The sequence below is a fragment of the Antedon bifida genome, chromosome 9 (genome assembly GCF_963402885.1).
Source record: "Antedon bifida chromosome 9, ecAntBifi1.1, whole genome shotgun sequence".
NCBI lineage: Eukaryota > Metazoa > Echinodermata > Crinoidea > Comatulida > Antedonidae > Antedon > Antedon bifida.
In genome coordinates this window covers 4,351,324-4,372,050 of record NC_136234.1, presented here as the reverse complement: position 1 = coordinate 4,372,050, position 20,727 = coordinate 4,351,324, and the positions used below count along the sequence as shown (strand labels likewise).

General features: G+C 34.4%; 2 protein-coding genes and 1 long non-coding RNA gene across 4 annotated transcripts; all 3 read right to left on the bottom strand.

The window, feature by feature from the left end:
- Positions 1-62: 62 nt before the first annotated feature.
- Positions 63-3,213, bottom strand: LOC144851741 (uncharacterized). The gene is made up of 2 exons (XR_013614219.1): positions 3,041-3,213; positions 63-1,515 (listed from the first exon to the last, which is right to left on the bottom strand). It is a non-coding gene; the product is annotated as an uncharacterized LOC144851741 (long non-coding RNA).
- A 455-nt stretch (positions 3,214-3,668) lies between these two features.
- LOC144852613 (2-Hydroxyacid oxidase 2-like) lies at positions 3,669-8,548 on the bottom strand. Its single transcript, XM_078710525.1, has 8 exons — positions 8,350-8,548; positions 7,271-7,422; positions 6,398-6,665; positions 5,765-5,904; positions 5,294-5,385; positions 4,646-4,807; positions 4,373-4,442; positions 3,669-3,914 (listed from the first exon to the last, which is right to left on the bottom strand). The coding sequence occupies exons 1-8, from the start codon at positions 8,496-8,498 to the stop codon at positions 3,844-3,846; spliced, it is 1,104 nt and encodes a 367-aa protein (XP_078566651.1). The 5' UTR covers positions 8,499-8,548; the 3' UTR covers positions 3,669-3,843.
- Positions 8,549-9,111: 563 nt separating this feature from the next.
- Positions 9,112-20,725, bottom strand: LOC144852603 (ectonucleoside triphosphate diphosphohydrolase 5-like). 2 transcript variants are annotated; one of them, XM_078710512.1, is made up of 11 exons: positions 20,633-20,725; positions 19,721-20,109; positions 17,959-18,038; positions 17,293-17,436; positions 15,121-15,238; positions 14,802-14,973; positions 14,377-14,459; positions 12,996-13,265; positions 12,057-12,110; positions 11,644-11,750; positions 9,112-11,227 (listed from the first exon to the last, which is right to left on the bottom strand). In XM_078710512.1, exons 2-11 carry the CDS (start codon positions 20,100-20,102, stop codon positions 11,147-11,149), a joined length of 1,491 nt encoding a protein of 496 aa, XP_078566638.1. In that variant the 5' UTR covers positions 20,103-20,109; positions 20,633-20,725; the 3' UTR covers positions 9,112-11,146. The 2 variants fall into 2 exon arrangements, with proteins under 2 accessions (XP_078566638.1, XP_078566637.1); XM_078710511.1 differs by lacking the exon at positions 20,633-20,725 and adding an exon at positions 20,300-20,516.
- Positions 20,726-20,727: the final 2 nt, after the last annotated feature.

Below are 20,727 nucleotides of genomic sequence, written 5' to 3'. Positions count from 1 at the left end.
TCTTCATGACACACTCTGACATCAACAGCGGTACGAAATCTATAATAAGCTACAAATAACAATTTCAAATAATTCTTTATTGCCAGGCTTCCACATATGGTTAATGCATTTATTATGAGAACTGAATGTTTAAACTTTAGTAAATACAATATATAACTGCAAAATTAATTAACATTAATATAAACATTGTTTATGCATGATTTTAATAAATTAAAAGCTGATAATTATACCATAACAAATGATCTGTTACAATCACTTCATAATTTAGAAAAGTTGCTACAAACAAAATTCTCAAATATAATTTATACTATAGAGTATAGAATAGAGAGGGACATTGTAGAGGGAGATTAAAGACTTGAAGTTACCAAACATAATTCAACTTAGATGGATGTGTTTATTGGTTTGACCTTGACACTGAGGTCAATGATCAGCATTAATAATATGAACATAGATCTGCAAGAACTAAAATTATAGAGGGCGACAGACAAGTTAACAAACAGATGTTACTTTAATATTAACTTACTCTAAAATTTCATGATTTAAATTCTAATCTAACTGATTTAATAATTGATTGCATCATTTAATTTTATTATTCATGATCTTAATAATTTAATCTATTGTGGAGCTTACATATATAATATTATAAGCCAATAACCATTTATGAAAATATTAAAGGTATAAATATATTATTTAAATTGTTAAATTCAAATCACCATATGGCATACATGATTATAATTGTCTTCTTGAGCTTCCATGATGAACAAACAAGAGATTCACACTCCATTAAAAAAAATAATCCTAGTAATAATAAACCATGGAAAACAGACTTTAAAATTGTTTTGATTCGTGAATGTATTTTCGCGGCCAAGTAGCCGTATCCATGCATCCGGCCGTTTTCTTGATTAGAATTGTTGTAGTCCTGGTTGGTCGTCTGTGTTCGATGCGATATCACATTATTTTCAGTAAGCAGTAAATTTATCTAAGTTTGTTTTGATCGTGAACGTGTTGTAGCGACCAAGTAGCCGTTTATCCGAGCTCTTGATTAGTCCTGATTGGTCACTCTGTTCGATGCCATATCACATTATTTTCAGTGTTAATCAGTATGTTTATCTAACATGTATTTTCACTAGGTATAGTCTTGCAATTTCTGTCACATTTACATGAATATCAGCTTTAATCGATACATCATAGTTCTAGAATATTTTTATGGAAGTTTGTGGTTGTACCTGTGGAATAGGGAGCTGATATTCCAGAATGGGACTGGCGGTTATTCTAGATCACATAGGGACAATATCCATGGGTTCTATGGCTGGTTCTGGTTGCTGAATATTTCTATTAAAGTTTTGTTGTATTGTGGCGAAGCACACTAAGAAAACAGTCCACTGGCATTCTGTTGTAAACCTCTATTATAATTTCTTAAGATTCCATTTTTTTGTATTCCTCCACGTTCATTAGGATGTAAGCTGGTACGGTGCAAAATCCAACAAAAAACACACCCAAAGCCACAAAATTTTCCTGCAGATAAATATAGTTTAACTAAAATAATGCCTTAAAAATCAATTCTTTTATCTAGTTTCCATGCACATTTGGTGATTATTTAAAATTGTTATTTTTATATTTAAAAACTGTTTATTGTTTCTGTGTTTGGTTTTCGGGGCAGCATGGTCATGTAGACACCACTAGAATACACTAGCAAATATTACACAATTTGTGTTTGCAAATTCACAGTAAATATTGCTAGTTTAGACTTTTGCCAAAGTTTGCCAACTTATCTACACTAGAAGTGTAGGCTAGGTTTTAGAGTGTTGTTGATACAGACTATGTGGGCGGTTTAAACCAGTGAATGCACTGAAGACAATGCAATAAATTAACTACTGCACATACTTCCGATTTTAGATATAAATATTTTTCAAACGTTTACTGTCTGAATTCAGTTTTTTCAAAGATTAATTTCTGTATTTAATACACAAGTCTGATTTTTTGCGAGAGAATATGTGAGGTAAACTTAGAAATGTAGATTACACGAGGTACTGTATATTTTTATTTGTTTAAAATGTGTCAAATCTGTTAAACGTGCAAATATGTTTAACACACGCCAAATCTGTTATCATGCCTCAGCTCAGGTGAACATGAATCGGAAGATGAAAAGGGCACGTAATGATTAGAGAAGGAAATAATGAGCACTGACTGAAGTCGGATCAACATATTGGAGGAGTCAAACCGGTATGTCAAGAAGAATAATCTCAACATGCATGTGTGTAATGCACTTGTCAATTGTATGACCCACTATACGACCCCCGGGAGAGGTGCGTCATGGGTGCGTCATTTACATATAATTACTGACGCAGGGGTGCGTCAAAAAACCTAGATGGTACGTCACATCAATGAACAAGGTGTGTCAATGTCCGTCACTTTACCACCCACCATATCATAAACAACATGGTCACAGTGCGTCAAAATGGGTGCGTCATGGTCACCTAAAGGTAAGTCACATTTTTGACGCACGGGTGTGTCATGGTATTCAAAGGTATGACGCACATCGGACAAATGACACACCTCTCCCGGGGGTCGTATAGTGGGTCATACAATTGACAAGTGCATAATACGGCATGATGGGAAAACAAAATGATTAGACTACAACTAGGTCTACAACAGAAAATTAGATAGCTATACAATAAAATTATGCCTATACTACTACTAGGCCTAGATACAAATATAAATTATTATTATAGGCCTACCTCTGCACTATACAATTTACAAAAAAGCAAGAAGGGCAAAAGGCCGCAAGCAAATCTAAAAATATTAGCGACGTAGCCTAGGCCTATATGCCTGGACCTAGGCTAAATAGCAGTGAGATCAAATAGTACTGTAGGAGAACTATGCTAGGCCTATACTAAGTAAACAGGCTAGCCGATACCTGGCCTTGTCGCCGCCCGGCGACTGGTCTGTCCAGATAAAATACCGGTCCTGCATACGTCCGTTAGTAGGCCTAGCCTCTCTAGGCTAGGGCCGGCCTTTATAATTTGCGGTATATACTCACCCAAGGTTTGTTCGGTCTTGTTGGAGCAGTTAAATGTACGGATCTAGATTGTTGCATCGTGTTTCTCATAGCAGGGCTAACCCGCATGAAAGCGTTTCTTAGGATTCCAGACATTTTTTAAGTGGTGGAAAGTGGAAAGAACTTCTTTTTAGAAAAAAAATGGATGCTTGTAACAGAGCGCCCTCAATTAATAAAAAAAATCCTTTTCATAGCTTCAATAGGTGGCGTCTGCAACTTCGGCTATTACATCCATGGGTAACACCCAAGTATTTATTTTATTTTTATTTTTTCAATTTACGAGGGTGGTCCATCCAGCCGAAGCTGATCATTAGGGACCCTCACCAAAATACAATATGACGAGACATAAACATGTAACAATAAAAATTAAATTGAAATAAATAGAATTTATAAAGTATGGTTGAAATTGCAATGTACGCCTACTAATAATTATTGATATTATGCATGTTTCGTATTCATTTAATTGTACAATATATATATGTCCACACTTATCTATCTACATCTACATATTTTTTTTGTTATGTGTATCTTTTATTTAAAATCAATTATGTAAGTTTTTACATGCTAGCATTTGAATTTTAGTTTTACTATTGTGTACATAATTGATTACTTTCGTTTGTACAGTGTTTTACGTACTGTAAACGTGCGATTGTCAATAGAAAACTCATCCCATATTTCGATTTAATATTCCAGTGCATAATAATCAGGTCTATAAAATGTTGGTTCTAAAAATGAGAATGGAAATGTGTAGGTCGTCAATCGGTAGAATGAATTGTTCAGGCCTACTACAGTTTTGATCCTATATTCTTCTCGTGCACAACCATAGGCGAAACAATTTCTTTCGTCGTGGAGCAACCTAGAAATGATAACAAGTTAAGCTTACAAATGAAATACTATAATGTACTGTGGTTAACAGTATGGCGCTCGAAAGGCGCTTCGTGTACGTGTTGATAACGTTTGGTTCTCAATTTGACGCGCGCAAGTAAGTTGACCAATCACAAGCGTTCATTCGGTTCGTCTATCACGTTGTGATTGGTCAAATTCCTTAAAGCGTGGTTCCCACTAGCGACGCAAGGACGTAACGCAACGCAAGTGAATTGACCAATCACAAGCGATGGCTTATTCGCTTGTGATTGCTAACTGTCTATAACTTCGCTTGTCATTGGTTAAAACGCTTGCGTTGCGTTTACGTCCTTGCGTTACGTTATAGTGGGAACCAAGCTTAAGGTGTGCTTACGTCCTTGCGTTGCGTCTAAAGTGGCAACCATTGCTTTAATAATAATACTATACGGCGGTACGTTAATAACAACTTACCCATAAATGCCATAGCTGTTGAAAACTCGTCTTTGAGAATATCAATAACTTGTCTAACGCCCTCATGTCCCTAAAAACGGATAAGAAACGTGTAGCTTTTTTTCCGTACTTGATTTCGATCGGTCTCAATCGCAACTGTGTTAATAACAGTACTAAACAATATAGATCAATGAATTTTGAATTAAAAATAAAAGGTAGTTAGTGTCGAATGAGTGAATAACAACATAAAAGAACAAACATATTAATATAAAACTACTGTTTTCTTAATCTTACGTTGCACGCGAGGCCCCAAATTATCGGTCGTCCAATGAAAACCGCTCTTGCACCGCGCGCTAAAGCTTTAAGAACGTCAGTTCCGCGTCGTATTCCTCCGTCCATGTACACCTCGACGCCAGATCCCTCGACGGCAGCAACGACGTCAGAAAGAACATCAATCTATAAATATTGAACCCGTTCAATCGATTAAAAATGTATTGTTATTCTACCCCCATCTAATCATCGCTTTAATTTTGAGATATAACTTAACACCTAAAGTAAAGCTAAGTACGCATGGTCATAAAAGACAATAAACTTTAAGCTTGGTTCCTACTAGAACGCAACGCCGTAAGCCGCAACGCAAGCGATTTGACCAATCACAACCGACAGTTCGAATAATCCATTGCTTTTGATTGGTCAATTTTCTTGCGTTGTGGTTTACGTCTTTGCGTTCCGTCCCAGTGGGAACTACAAGCTTTAGGAAGTCCCCATAGCTTGACTTCCACTTGGTTGACGTAAGCGCTTCGCAAGTTGACCAATCAAGAAGAACTGTATCACACGAAACAGTCGCTGTATCGGACCGCCTTCAGACGTTGCGTCTATGTGTGAACCAAGCTTTATTAGACCACCTGTACTTTATTGTTCGTTGATTAGTAGATAACGTACCGTAGCAGGTAGGTAATCGAATTGTCTGCCCCCATGATTGGAGACAAGAATTGCATCAGCACCGTTCTGTACAGCACGTTTTGCATCAGCACCTGCCATAGAAAATTCAACCATAAAGTTATAAAGTTATTACCATAAACTATTCAAGAAAATCTACCATGTGAAACCACCGTAAAGTAAACCCGGACATTTTGAAAATTAAAGATTATAGTTTCAAATATAAAGCTCTGTCTACACTATCAAACTAGTTTCCCAAAAAAGTGTGACGTGCATAAATATGGAAATGATATGACATCACCGTGTCCATATATGGACACACATTACATTTTTTTGTCACATAAAGTTTGATAGTGTAGAATTTGAATTCAGGCCTAAAACGCCTTAATAGAACCAAGGCATAACAACAGGACACACTGAGCTCCAAGATAGCCACAGATAAATCCTTTGATCTCAGGATCTTTGATAACATACCGGTGAGAATTCCCTTGACGACTATCGGTAGACTAGTTATAGATTTCAGCCATCTAAGATCTTTCCAGGTAGCCGCACCGTCAATTTGGCTGTCTATAACTTGGATGTCTGATGTGTCTATATACTTCAAATTTATGGGTCTAAAAATACAAGACAAGAAATGGTAGGGTGTGAAAAAAAATGTTTAATGTCGTAGTTCAGTGGTCTTTTAGAAGACGGAATCAACTAATTGTTCGTTTCCCTCAGTTTCACCAATAATGCGTCACCAATTTGCGCCCTTCATCATTGCCTAAACCTCCAGTACGGGGCGCAGTAAAAACATTACTAAAATATATCTCCGTTAATGGTCCTGGAGTACGGGGCGCCGTTCGGGACATTGCTAAATTTGTCGTCAGTCTGCACAGAATTGTCTTTTCGTCCGAACTTATAGAATCAATTATGTGTCCCATAATTGTATTATGTCGACAAAATTAGTAATGTCCAGAACGGCGCCCGTACTCCATGACCATCGTATACGATAATAGTCAGTTTTTTCTCCTGTATAACAGTAATCAATATGACTGAAGTGATGTGAACCTCGTCGCATCGAAAACGGCGACACAACAAACAAAATGAATAAATTGCATAAACAACCTCAAGTGTGATTCTAGTTGAATTCCTAGGCCCTGCTTGTCGTACTTGGTTGCTAATTTTCTCTTTGGTATCGGCTGATCAACGGTCACAACAATGGCTTTAAAACCAGCAGCAACCGCTCGTCTTACGATGTTTTCTGTGATTCGTTTATCCTTCAACAACTGAATCTGCATCCAGTAAAGACCGGTTGGTGCCACATCTACAATATCCTCAATTGTATTTGTTGACCATATGCTCAAAATCATCACTATGTTGCTTGGTATTGAAGCTGAAAATTAATGAAACTTATTATAGGGCCTAAGTCTGGTCCCAACTTGGACGCAACACAAGGACGAGGCGCAACCCAAATTGGACCACCAATCCATCTCTTGCGTCCAACAAGTGGGAACCAAGCCAAAGGACAATTTACACAGACGAGAGGTACAATAGATGGGATGTACTCTGATAAGGTTTGAAACTACATGTTATATATTAATTTGCTAAAGGTGGGTATACGTTACTTTACTAAAGCGTGGTTCCCACTAGCGACGCAACGCAAGGACGTAACGCAACGTAAGTGAATTGACCAATCACAAGCGATGGCTTATTCGCTTGTGATTGCTAACTGTCTATAACTTCGCTTGTCATTGGTTAAAACGCTTGCGTTGCGTTTACGTCCTTGCGTTACGTTCTAGTGGGAACCAAGCTTAAAGCGTGGTTCTCACTAGAGACGAAGCACAAGGACGTAACGCAACGTAAGTTAGTTGACCAATCACAAGCGATGAATTATTCGAATTGGTCAACTCGATTGCGTTTACGTCCTTGCGTTACGTCCTAGTGGGGGAACCAGTCTTAACGATTTATGGCATTCTTCAATATAACAATACATCATACCTTTAGCTAAGGCCTTTTCACCATCTTCATGTGCCATTTTGAGGAAACCAGTTGGTGATATGCCAATGGGACACGCCACAGGTTGCCCGAGCACAGTGGTGCTAACATCAATACTTGATACGTCACGAAGAACTTGGGGTAAAAAACGATACCTGAAAGAGTACGGAGGCTATGTTATTGGCTTAACGCAGCGCAACTACGTAGGCACAACGCAACGACGTAGGCACAACGCAACGACGTAGACACAACGCAACGACGTAGGCACAACGCAACGACGTAGGCACAACGCAACGACGTATGCACAAAGCAACGACGTAGGCACAACGCAACGACGTAGGCACAACGCAACGACGTAGGCACAGCGCAACGACGTATGCACAAAGCAACGGCGTAGACACAACGCAAAGACGTAGGTGCAACGCAACGACGTAGGCGCAACGCAACGACGTAAACAAAAATAAAGCGTGGTTCCCACTAGCGACGCAACGACGTAACGCAACGCAAGTGAATTGACCAATCACAAGCGATGGCTTATTCGCTTGTGATTGCTAACTGTCTATAACTTCGCTTGTCATTGGTTAAAACGCTTGCGTTGCGTTTACGTCCTTGCGTTACGTTCTAGTGGGAACCAAGCTTAACGGATGACCACAATAGTTCATTCACCGCCAAGAAAAGGTAAAAATGCAAATAGACGGAGTTTTTTCAACTAAAAAAGTTCGAGATCAACATTAAAAAAACAGAATTCCACAATTTTTACAACTGTAAAGCTTGGTTCCCACTATAGAGACGCAACGCAAGCGAGTTGACCAATGATAAGCGACTGTTCGAATAATCCATGTCTTGTGATTGGTCAATCGTTTCGTACAGTCCTTGTGTTGCGGTCAAGCCAGAATTAATGCGTGGTTCCCAGTGGAGACGCAACAAAACGACGTAACGCAACGTATTTGATTTAACCAATCATTAGCGATGAATTATTCGAACTGTCGCTTGTCATTGGTCAACTCGCTTGCGTTACGTCCACGTACTTGCGTTGCGTCCTAGTGGTAACCAAGCTTAAGCAATTAAAACTTCATAAAAACCTTCGAAAAGCTTCTACGTTATCCCTCATTGTGACCATTTCGTTACAACCACCAAAAATATATCCACTGTAAGAACTTTTAATTTTTGAGGAAGCTCCGTTTTTAAAGTCTTCCAATGAAGCATACTTGGTCTGCTGGGGCCTAGCCATTTCAGATGTTGTCGACAACGATGTACTGTACTCAGGGTTCCCCCAAACAAATCCGCTACCGTTGTGACCTTTTTGTTGTCGAAATCGGACATTAAACCACCAAGGACTGTGTCATTGCTGGATTCAGCTATTGTTAGAGTGGGGTCGACATTATGTGCTTTATTATTAATGTAAGAAGATATATAATCTGGACAATTTCATCAAAGATATAGGAAGAAAAGATATTCAAAACCTATATTATACACTATATTATGCGTTGACAACAAGTTTACTTCCTGTTCTAAAAGAAACTACCATGTTACACCGAATCTCTATTCGTAGGGAAACATAAAAGGCGTATAATACTAAATTATTAAGTACAGTACTATTAAAAGTAGGCCTAATAGTAACATCATTCTATTGTAGGTCTAGCCAAAACAAGTGCTTTCCCCCACCCTATTCAAACAATGGTAGAGTCCGTTGGTTAGTGGCCATACAGTACCAGCATCGAAATGACCAATGAGGTACACCGCCCCAATTGGCAGTCACTACGTCGTACGCAAAGGCTGACCTGGCCTATAAAGTCTATTACTATCGGCAGATATCGAAGAGGTAAAGGTAACGATTGTGTGTATATTGTATTGCAAAATAATAATTTATTATATAATAAACCAAAGAAAATCATAATAGCTATATATTTTCCCCATTTTTGTATACAAAAATTAAAAGAACGATAGCAAATTAGCATATCAACATACAACTACTGGGTGGGTGCCGCGTGCAACCACTGGCTGCCACGTGCAATCACTGGCTGCCGCGTGCAACCACTGGCTGTCGCGTGCAACCACTGGCTTCCGCGTGCAACCACTGGCTGCCGCGTGCAACCACTGGCTGCCGCGTGCAACATCTGCCTGCCTGCGATGTGCAACCACTGGCTGCCGCATGTGACCTCTGGCTGCAATGTACAACCACTGGCTGCAATGTACAACCATCTCTGCCGCGGGCAACCTCTGGCTGCCATGTGTAAGCACTGGCTGCGATGTGCAACCACTGGCTGCAATGTACAACCATCTCTGCCGCGGGCAACCTCTGGCTGCAATGTGCAACTACTGGCTGTGATGTGCAACCACTGGCTGCCGCGTGCAACCACTGGCTGTCTCGTGCAACCACTGGCTGTGATGTGCAACCACTGGATGTGCTATGTGCAACCACTGGCTGTGATGTGCAACCACTGGCTGCCGCGTGCAACATTCTGCTGCAACCATTTCTACTACACATAAGCTGCATACTTATAATTTAAAAAAAATATAATTATTTTTTGCTTATAAACAAAATTGTAACTAAATAAAATTTGTATGAAGTTCAATCTTCAAAGACTGAGAATCTTAATTCAAACTTACAAAATATAAGTAGGGCCTACAGTACTTTAATAAAATATTATTGACATTTCAGCTTTTATTGAAAATAATATTAATTACACCTACCAGTAAGTTTAGAAACAAAATAATTAGGTCTAATTAAATAATACTGCATCTTAAGTAGGCCGTACCACTGTACTTAATATTAAAGATGTATTGTCTCTGAAAAACATGAAAAAATAAAGATTAATAGGATTGAATATGTTAGTTTGTAGTTTTAATAAAGTTAATCCGTTTCGTAAAAAAAACCCCCTTTTTTTCTCTCATATAAAATATAAATAGTCAAATTCAACCAAAAACCCATTGGCTGGCAGCCAATTTTACTATTTTTTCTTTAAATTACAGTTTTTTCAGGTAAATCTTTATCCATTAAATTTTTGTTTAAAGTGGGTAACTATTATGTGACATTAAAATGGTATATTGAACAAACAAAATTAAACAAGTATATTTTTCAGGGGGACAATACATCTTCAAAGAGTTCATATCATTTTAAATTTGTTATATTTATTTTAGTAAAATAATTATTCATAAAATCTATCTTGAACTGTATCTCCTCCTAAACCATGTGACCAAAAATCACAATATTCAAGCTGGGGTACCTTTTAATTCCCTGTGACACTAGATTGGTGATTTACCCCAAAACATGCACTTTTAAAACAATTTCATTGAAACAGCCAAACATAAATAGGAATGGACGTAGAGAAGAGCTAGTTAGCGTAAAGGGGCATTTATGCGTTACTAAACTGGAAACAGAAAGTTTTTAATTTTCAAAACTTATAGGCGAAGATGACACCATAAGATAAATGACCCCCTCGTTTTCATATGTCATTGTTAGGATCTAGGATCCTAACCCTGACCCTAACCCTTTTTTCGGCAAAAAAGAAAAGAGATGTCAAAAATTCTATTGACATGCATAGTAGTAGTCCCACACTGAGGTACTGTGGCTAAGGAATAAATAGTTGATTTATACAATTTGGAAACTACCTTATACAACCTTAAGCTCTGTCTACACTATCAAACTAGTTTGACAAATATGGTAGTGATATGCCCAAACATGGTAGTGATATGACATCATCATGCCCATATATGGGCACATCACATTTCTTTTTCACATAAAGTTTGATATTGTGGACAGAGCTTTATGATGAATAATGACTATTCTACTACTATAAAAATAAGTTAAATTTCCATTTATGGTATATGTACAACTTTTACAAAATATTATCAATATTATATAAAGTTTATTTCTTGTTATTTCCAGTGATTTTGAAGTATATGGAATGCTGCCCCCAATGCCCAACTGGTTTCAACATTGTTTATCTTGTCTTGAATCTAAAAAAAAACAACAACATTTATCATTTTAATTATGGAGAATCTTAATTTAACTAGATCTCAGAGTTCATTCTCACCTTAGACTTTTTATCTACATATCATATCTACTTATCATATCTACTTTATTCACCAATAGGATAATAAATTATAAAGGCTAAAGCTCTGTCTACACTATCAAACTTTATGTGACAAAAATGTGATGTGCCCATATAGAGACAGGATGATGTCATATCACTACCATATTTGGGAATATCACTACCACATAAAGTTTGATAGTGTAGAGAGAGCTTTACGGAGTGGAATAGAAAGTGAATTGCCAACCCCGACACTAGGTCAGGATTGAACCCTGGACCTTGGGACTGGAAGCTCAAGCTACAGCTCAATTACACTATATTGATATGATGAATGAAACTCACCAAAATCTGAGCATTATCATTTAAGCGAAATCCATAAGACAACAGTGAGGATATGTAGGCTAGCTCAATACATTCAAATGGATTAGAAAAACTCATATTATTGCAAGCTGTGGAAAGAGAAAAGAGATATGCAAATTATTATTAATACCGTATTCCATTAGGACAATTTATTTGAATAAAAGCGAATAAAAAACGTCAGCTTATACACATACGTATTCATGTTTCATCTGTTATATGATGAATTTTAGTTCCTTGAAGTTTTCACTTCAGCAAAATTGGTAGAATAGCTTCTACAAATTGCGCAACCAATCAGAGCTCAGGAAATGAGTTCAGCAGACACGTGAGCGTAAAAGCTAAATAAGATGGGCTAGTCGGTTTTCTAAATTACGCTAAAACTAAGTTTTTTGTTATACCTTGTTTTGCATGTTCTCTGATTTCACCAACTGTGATGCTGATTTTTCCAATTGCTATTTTATAGAGAGAAAAAAAAGATTTAATAAGCAAAGGATAGGATCTACTGTATACTTATGTGAATTTAATCTTTTGTTTATGTAATATAAAGACATGTTTTGTCCCTTCCCCCATCGCCAAAAAAAAAAAACAAATTGACAAAAAGAAAAAATGATTAATAAAATCAGACTTGGATTAGGCAATTTTGTACTTTTAACAAAGTTAATCCCTTCTGTAGAAAAAACTGAAATAAAATGTTTTACTGTATTTAAGAAAATGATTTTTTTTCAGGGGGACAATATTTCATTCATTTCATGAACATTTATTAATTTCAATGATGGCAAAATCACAATAATATATATAATATAATTAAGACATTATTGAGGATCCTTTAAAGGAAGAAAACAAGTTTCTTGTCACATGCAGGATCCCAAAGAAGGAGATAACAAGATGATGAAAAGGAAGGAAAGAAATATAGAAAGAAAAACAACGCTTCAATACGTTAGCCAAATTTTATAAGAGGGTATGTGCCAATATAACCAATTATGTTTAGGTTTTAAAAGATATCCAAGTATGTTATGTTTTAAAAAAGATATCTCTTTTAACAATATGTTATGTACATACATGTTATAAACACATTTTTAAAATATGTAATCTTTGTATATCCTTGTCATGAATAGAATAATGAATAAAAGTGGGCTAAACCCACGAAAGAGAAAAAAAGAAAAAGAAACCAAGAACAAACAACTACAAAGCAACAATTTTCATTTAAGAAAGAACTTTGTTCTGTATTATTTATATAACATATATTTATGAAGGAAATAAATATTATTATGAATGAAATGAAAGTAATAATTTGAAATTAAAACATTTTATTATACCCATCAAAGCAAAGTACTTACTTTCATCTACCAGCTTATGTTTAGTGCCTCGACTTATAAAATATCCCGCACCAACGAACGAACTTGAACGCGTGGCCTCGGGTAATGGCTGTATAGACTTTGAATCTAAAAACTTTTTAGCATAAGATGTACATTGTTCATACTGCTCGTATACAGTGTTTTCGGACGATGATGGTGAACCCATTACTATCGTGTCTTTATCTCCAAATTTAAGTTTGCCGCTGAATGTGTGTGGAAGACAGATGCTTTTGTAAAAACCCTGATTTTTATCTGAAATGTACAGTAACAAGTGTTATATATAAATATGAAAATTAATAATATAATTCAAACAATACTGAAAACCACAATTTCTGGAAAACCCATAGAAGTATTAATAAACTAGAGTTAACTAGGCAACAGAAAAATGATGCAGAGCCACATTATTTGTTATTACCTCCACCAGCAAAAATTGTTATATAATATATAAATTTGTATGAAAATTCATAATATAATTCAAACAATACTGAAAACCACAAATTCTGGAAAACCCATAGAAGTATTAATAAACTAGAGTAACCTAGGCAACAGAAAAATGATGCAGAGCCATATTATTTGTTATTACCTCCGTCAGTAACAAGTATATACATGAAAAGTCATAATATATCTCAAACAATACTGAAAACCACAAATTCTGAAAAACCCATAGAAGTATTAATAAACTAGTGAGGTAACTAGGCAACAGAAAAATGATGCAGAGTCACATTATTTGTTATTACGAACAATTATGTAAAAAGTGTTATATAATAATATAGATATACATTTTTATGAAAAGTCATAATATATCTCAAACAATACTGAAAACCACAAATTCTGAAAAACCCATAGAAGTATTAATAAACTAGTGAGGTAACCAGGCAACAGCAAACTGATACAGAGCCATATTATTTGTTATTACCTCCGCCAGAATGGAGAGATGCTTGTTTCTATATTTGTTAGTTAGCAGGATTACTCTAAAAAGTTATTACCCGATTATTAACCGATTTTCATAAGATTTTAAAGGATGGTTTCATAGCTGTATTAGAACACGTCTTATATTTTATTATAATGCAGCCACAAAGAGCGAGTTTGTGGTGTAATTGAGTTCGAGTCAACTATCTAGTTTTATAATACCTCTATGGGATACCATACAGTTTCAGCCAGCCCAATGGTGTCTATTTTGGCACAGTGTAGTGTACTTATTCCATTAAAATGTAAATATCATTTTCCATAATTAGGGAGCTATACCCGGTACCATAGAAAATTATTGCGTTTTTTGTTTCATTTTTATATGTAATTTGGTATCGAAAATAAATCAAATCAAAACAATATCAAATACTTTAATTTAATGAAAATAAAAACAAACCTTTATTTGCTGACTTGGAATGTATTGCACTTTCAATTTGTAGAATTCCCTGTAGGGCAACAAGTAGGCCATTACCTAAATAACTGCCAAAGAAAAAAGTAGTTTTTATTCATAGATCTATTCAGCTGAAATTCAACTTTAACTTCACTGATAAAGGGCTAGTGTTAGCAAATTTGTCTGGCTGTTTTTCTTTATGTTTTTATTTTATTTTGTATCTCCATTGAGATCTAGCCACTGATATCCACATCATCGTCATTTTTTCAATAATTTGCCTTTGGATTTATATATTTAATGTTTATTTTTTTATATATTATTCATCCTCAATTGAGGAAATTTGGATTATGCCTTTTAAAGTGCAGAGCCTACCATGAATGTGGCTGAGATAGACAAGTACAACAGACTGACATGACGCACATTAAACATACCTATGAACAAGGAGAAAATATGATTTTCCAAAAATATTAATTTCTCTGATATCCCTATCGTCAACTTTATCAATTACTGATTTCAGCTCTTGAGGTGAATATGTGATCTGTACTGAGCCACCACCTAGGTCAATGACCCCTGACGTACCATCAGATTGAGAATACAATGTACCTGCAACAAACGATACATAATGATATTCATGAAAATTAACTGTGATGAGGGCGCTATACCAAAAATAAATTACCATAGGATAAATAATTGCTTGAATTCAAGCATTATAAATTTAACAAAAATTATTAATAATTATTTTGCTCATACCTTTTAAGAAATTAATGGCCTGCCATAAGTAAATACCTTCATAGGCACCATCTAAGATGGTTACTGATTGGTCAAAAGGCTCAACAAAGAGTGGAGAATTTAAAAACAATCGATATACCTGAAATTAGAAAAATCAATATTAGCTACCGCACTGTACATAATCTAATCTAGTAAATTTATCTCGCGCTAAGTTCGATATGACCAGGGATAATAATTCATTAACTCATTCAAAAATCAATACCAATTTAAATTCCAAAATTTAGGAAATTATTCTACTGTGCAGTTACTGCAGTAACTAGATTTTTTTTACTGCAATAACATAATATTTAAATTTGTTTTAATTTACAAGTTTATCAGTAGTCACTGAAATGAACAGAGTATATGATTAACCCCCCTCCCCCCCCCCCCCCTCCCCAAAAAAAGCAGGATTATGAGTAAAACATTTTTGTACTGCAGTAACTTCTGTCTGAGTAGAATAATTTCAACATGATCCTTTGAGAGTAAACAAATAAACGATCAATGGCAAAGATTTATTCATACTGGAGAGTATAACAAGTCTTGTATTGAACATTTATCAAGAGTTTCTTTAATTTTCTTCACAAATTGACGGTCATATTTCAAAATTAGCAAAGCAATAAACATCATGCTAAACTGTAGCGTTGTAATTAACATTCAACTTGTTTCTAGTAAAGATAAACGGCAAGAAAATCGCAATACTAAGATGACAAATTCGATTTAATAATCAATAACGAAGTAATTGCTAGTAATAAACCTTGACAAAATATAAATATCTTGATACAAAATTAGCATGTATTCCTATAGTAAGTAGCCTGTCTAATGCATTTCACTAAAATGTGACATTAATGTATAAAGCTTTTTAAATTGAAGTATTTATTTTCACGCAATCCATCAAATGCTTGTACAGCTAATCCTTTTCAGTTTGATTGAAAACATTTATTGGATTATTATATATTATGTTAATTTTTCAAAATTAAATATTAAATAAATAATATCAATATACAATCAGGTTTGTATATATTTTTATGTATTCTAAATATTACTTGAATTATTACCTCCGCCAAGGAGGTTATGTTTTCACCCCTGTATGTTTGTGTGTGTGTTTGTGTGTGTGTCTGTGAACAGCCTGGAGGCCACAGTTTTTATCCGATTCTCACCAAATTTGGACACAATGATCTATGCCTCAAAAGCTCGGACGAGTTCGAATTTGAGGGGAAAAGGTCATAGGTCAAGGTCACAACTAACAAAAAACTATTTTACTGCCTAGAGACCACAGTTTTTATCCGATTCTCACCAAACTTAGCCACAATGATCAATGACTCATCATATAATTGTGGTTAAATTTTGAAGGGTCAGGGTCAAAGATCAAGGTCCACAAAAAAAGAAATATTAAATTTATAAATAATAAAAAAACCTCAGCTGGACTTGAACCAGCGATCTCAACTGTGAGAGGCTGGATACATAACCATTACACCAAACTCTCATCCACAACTTTGTAGTGTGCAGTTAGCCTATTTACATTTAGAACTAATAAAAAAAAATGTAAAAAAATATATATATATTTTCCTGGGACATTTTATGTAGGGGAATTTTACAGTAGGCGGAGGTTTGTACTTTCGGAGTACCCTCTAGTTATTAATATAATTGTTTACCATAGTTTTTTAATTATTACATATTTCAATCAACTAATTAAGTTAGAAATTATTCAGTAGGGTTGATCAATAAATTCCAAATTTAAGAAAAAAATTTTTTTCCCAAAATTCTGGATACCCCATAATGGCTAAATCTGCTACTAAACAGAATCCTACAAAACAAAAACAAAAAACTAGATATTCGAGTCCTCCCAAATGTTTTCGCAAGTATTCTCAAGAGCTTTTTATTGTATTATTTACTTACGGTGTTAATATTGTTTAAGTTATAACAAGGCTATAGATAAGATTGAAATCCATTTGGGCAGAAATCTTTGATAACTGGGCATTATTGTATGGTATTAGGCCTACTGTACACTTAACTTGACTGTACTTATAGTATAAAGTACAAATTACGTCAGAGTAGGGCAAAACATCTGACCAATTACTCAACTAGATATTATGATCCAATTTTGTAAAATTGTTACAAAGATTGACAACCAGTCCGGCATTGAGTACTACTTACCTCGCTAAGGAGGTTGCCTGCCTCTTGTTGTGGTAGCAGTCTAAGTCCCGCAGTCGCTTTCAGGGCTACTGGAGTTTTACTCCAGAGTTGTTCTGGAATAGTTGATAATGCTTGTGATAAAAGTCCTTGTAGACTTATGCCACCCTACAGAAAAGAAAAACAAAATCCAATTTCTATTAGAGTGTATAAAAGATTCACAGATATATACAGTACTTTAATGGATTGTCCGATGCATTACAATCACATCACAGCTGAAAAATATTATTTCACCAATCAGATAAGATATTTATGTGGTTCTTCATATTATTTATATTATATATTTTAGGTTAACTTTTAAAAACACTTATACAATTTATGAACAGATTACAGTGGCCATTTTGTTTCTGCTCTGTTCGCATTACTTTGTAATCATTCCAAATCCATTGCAAGCCTTTTGAGCACAAACCTTTGAGAAGCATGCATTATATAGTGTATGATAATAAATATTACTTTAACAAGCCTTTGATTATTTTACTTATGGTGTTCATGTTTAAGTTATTGTAACAAAGCTGTAGATAAGATTGAAATCCATTTAGGCAGAGATCTTTGATAACTGGGCATTATGGTATGGTATTACTGTACACTTGACTCGTCCTCCTCACCTTAGAAATAACCATGATAGCTTACCTTTACTGGATTCTGTGCGTATGCTGATAATCCAAGCCTTGTAAAATTATATGTTTCTTTTACTAAATAAGGCAACAAACCTGAATGGAAAAAAATAATATATTTAATTAATTTTTTAAATTATTACTATCTAACTAACTAAATAAACTTCAGTATTTAAACATAGAATATACAGTCAACTGTATCAAAACCAATATTTCCTTACAGTTCCAAACTCATTTTAAAATTTATTTTAATATATATTCTGAAAATGAAACGAAATGGCCAATCATTTTTTCTACTTCATATCGAACAATTTTTTTTTTTTTTAAATATGGTTATTTTTATTTTATTATATTAAAAAAAAATTTATTTTGCTGGATTACCATATGTAATTTGGCACTATGGCCTTTAACAATCAATATCAAACACACCCTTTTCATTTCTATTGCAGGAAACATACATATATTTTGGAACAACCTGCCTTTAGATTAAAGAATGTTAATATGTCAAAAAAATAAAAGAACTTTTATTATCAAGAGAATGATTTATGGTGGCCCATCTCTTATGATTTTTGTTTTCTTTTATATATTTTTATTAAATGTCGATTATTATTATGTTAATTTCATTGTTATGTATTGCTATTGTTCGTACTGTATACAATGTATTTGTACTGTATGTATGTGGCAAACCCTTTTTTGCTCCATTGGTGAATAAAAAATAATAAATTAGAATACCCTGATTTTCATCTATTCTTTTACAGAGTACCACTGACAACGTGGCAAAAACACTATTATACTTAGAATAGAATAGAATATTCAATTTCATTAATTATTAACCAGTAGAGGATAAATAATACAGAATGCACCATATGTGTTTTTAAATGTAACATGATGAAATAAAAACAACACAGAAAGTCTAATAAAAAAACGAAAATCTAATAAACACAACATAAAATTAGAAATATTTTTACCACAATCCAATGGTTGGAATAGAATGATTACAATTGTGCAAGTTATTACTGTACCACTTTTAATAATACAGCCATTTTAAAGATGTATTGTCCCCAAAAAACATGACAAATTAAAAAAAATCAGATTTTGAATAAGCCATTTTGTAGTTTTAATAATAACTTCTGTAGAAAAAAAAATCAACAAAAATAATTATTTCACTTGTAAAAAGACAAAAGAAACGATTAATTTTAACCAAAAACCAATGTCTGACAGACAATTTAGGGGATTTTTTTTCTGATCCAGTTTTTGGTCAAAGTGATTATCATTACGTGACATTAAAATGGCATATTCAACAAAACAAATTTAAACAATTATTTTTTTAGAGGGACAATATATCTTACTATAAAAAATACTAAAAATAGGTATGAATAAGTACTGCGGCAGTTAAATGCTAATACCATTTTATGCATAGGTGTTTATTTGACTACTTATTAGTAGTAGTATAATAGATTATAATTTAATCAATACATTGCAATGCAATACATAAAATAATATTTTAAAGTAAATTTATATGGTTGAATTTGAATACAGAAATCGTTCATATCACAATAATAGTATTGATTTTGAAATAAATACTGTACATACATCAGAAGTCATAAAAAATATTTATTTCTGAAAAGAAAGTCTGCATTTAATTTGTTTTTTTTTTAATTTATTTTTTTATGTTTAATGCAGTAATATTAATCAGCCTAAAATATTTATCTTTGCAATATGGGCTGAAAATGAAATTATGAAGAAATGCTTAAACACTGTCAGCACCAACAACTTACCATGTGGGTTTTTGCGAAAGTGAAAAATATGAACACGCGAACCTGTGCTGCCGCCATCAAATATAACCGTGTAGAAGTCTGTAGATTCATTGGAATCGTTCAAATCTGCTTCGCTTGAACTACTATCTGGATCAAACAATATTATATTATCCAAGTTATGTTGTTCCTGCACAACATCTTTAGAATTTAACATGGAAAAAATTCCACAAATTACGATGATGGATAATAACAAAAATGCGAGAAAACGAGTCTTTTCCGACATCTGTATGATCTTTTTTCGGTGATCTTTCGATGTATCTTCCACAATCTCGATTAGTAGGGGACTATTGGTGGCAGAAGTCTGTACTGGTTTTCCTTTACCTTTACCATTGTTACGGTACATTAAGTTTCTGAGAAAAAAGTAAAAAAACTTTTAAATAAAGTGAAAAAAAAAAAAAATAATGAATTCCAAAAAACATAAAATTCCTTCATAAAAATATCCTAGAAAATTCATATTTCTAAAGTATACCTACTATGCCTGATCTATTTTTTAATTAAAAATGAAAGGAGATAAACATAAAAACAAAGTTTTACTCGTACACTACACAATGATCATTGCTTGACATTGCAGCACCAGAATGGCTGTGAGAACACATCATCTTGAGAACAGACGACCGAATTGAATTAGAAAACTTCAGCGCGCCTGGACTACTCTCTGTAGGAGGCCTAAGCTAGCCCGAGTTGTATTGTTTGTGAGAGAGGTCAGAACGGGTTCCTTGCCCACTCAATGTCATGAGACAGTTGGTTTGCGTGACTGCTGATGCCTAGCTAGCCATCGTCATCATCATCACCAACACTTTAATCATTTATGATATATAATAATCATATTCCGGATCAACTAGTTTATTGTTAATAATAAGCTAAATTACATACCTGCTATTTATTTTATTCTATCGATAGAACCACTCGACATAACTTAGACTAAATTAATAAGTAACTCAAAAACTTGACACGTCGAGAACACCCAC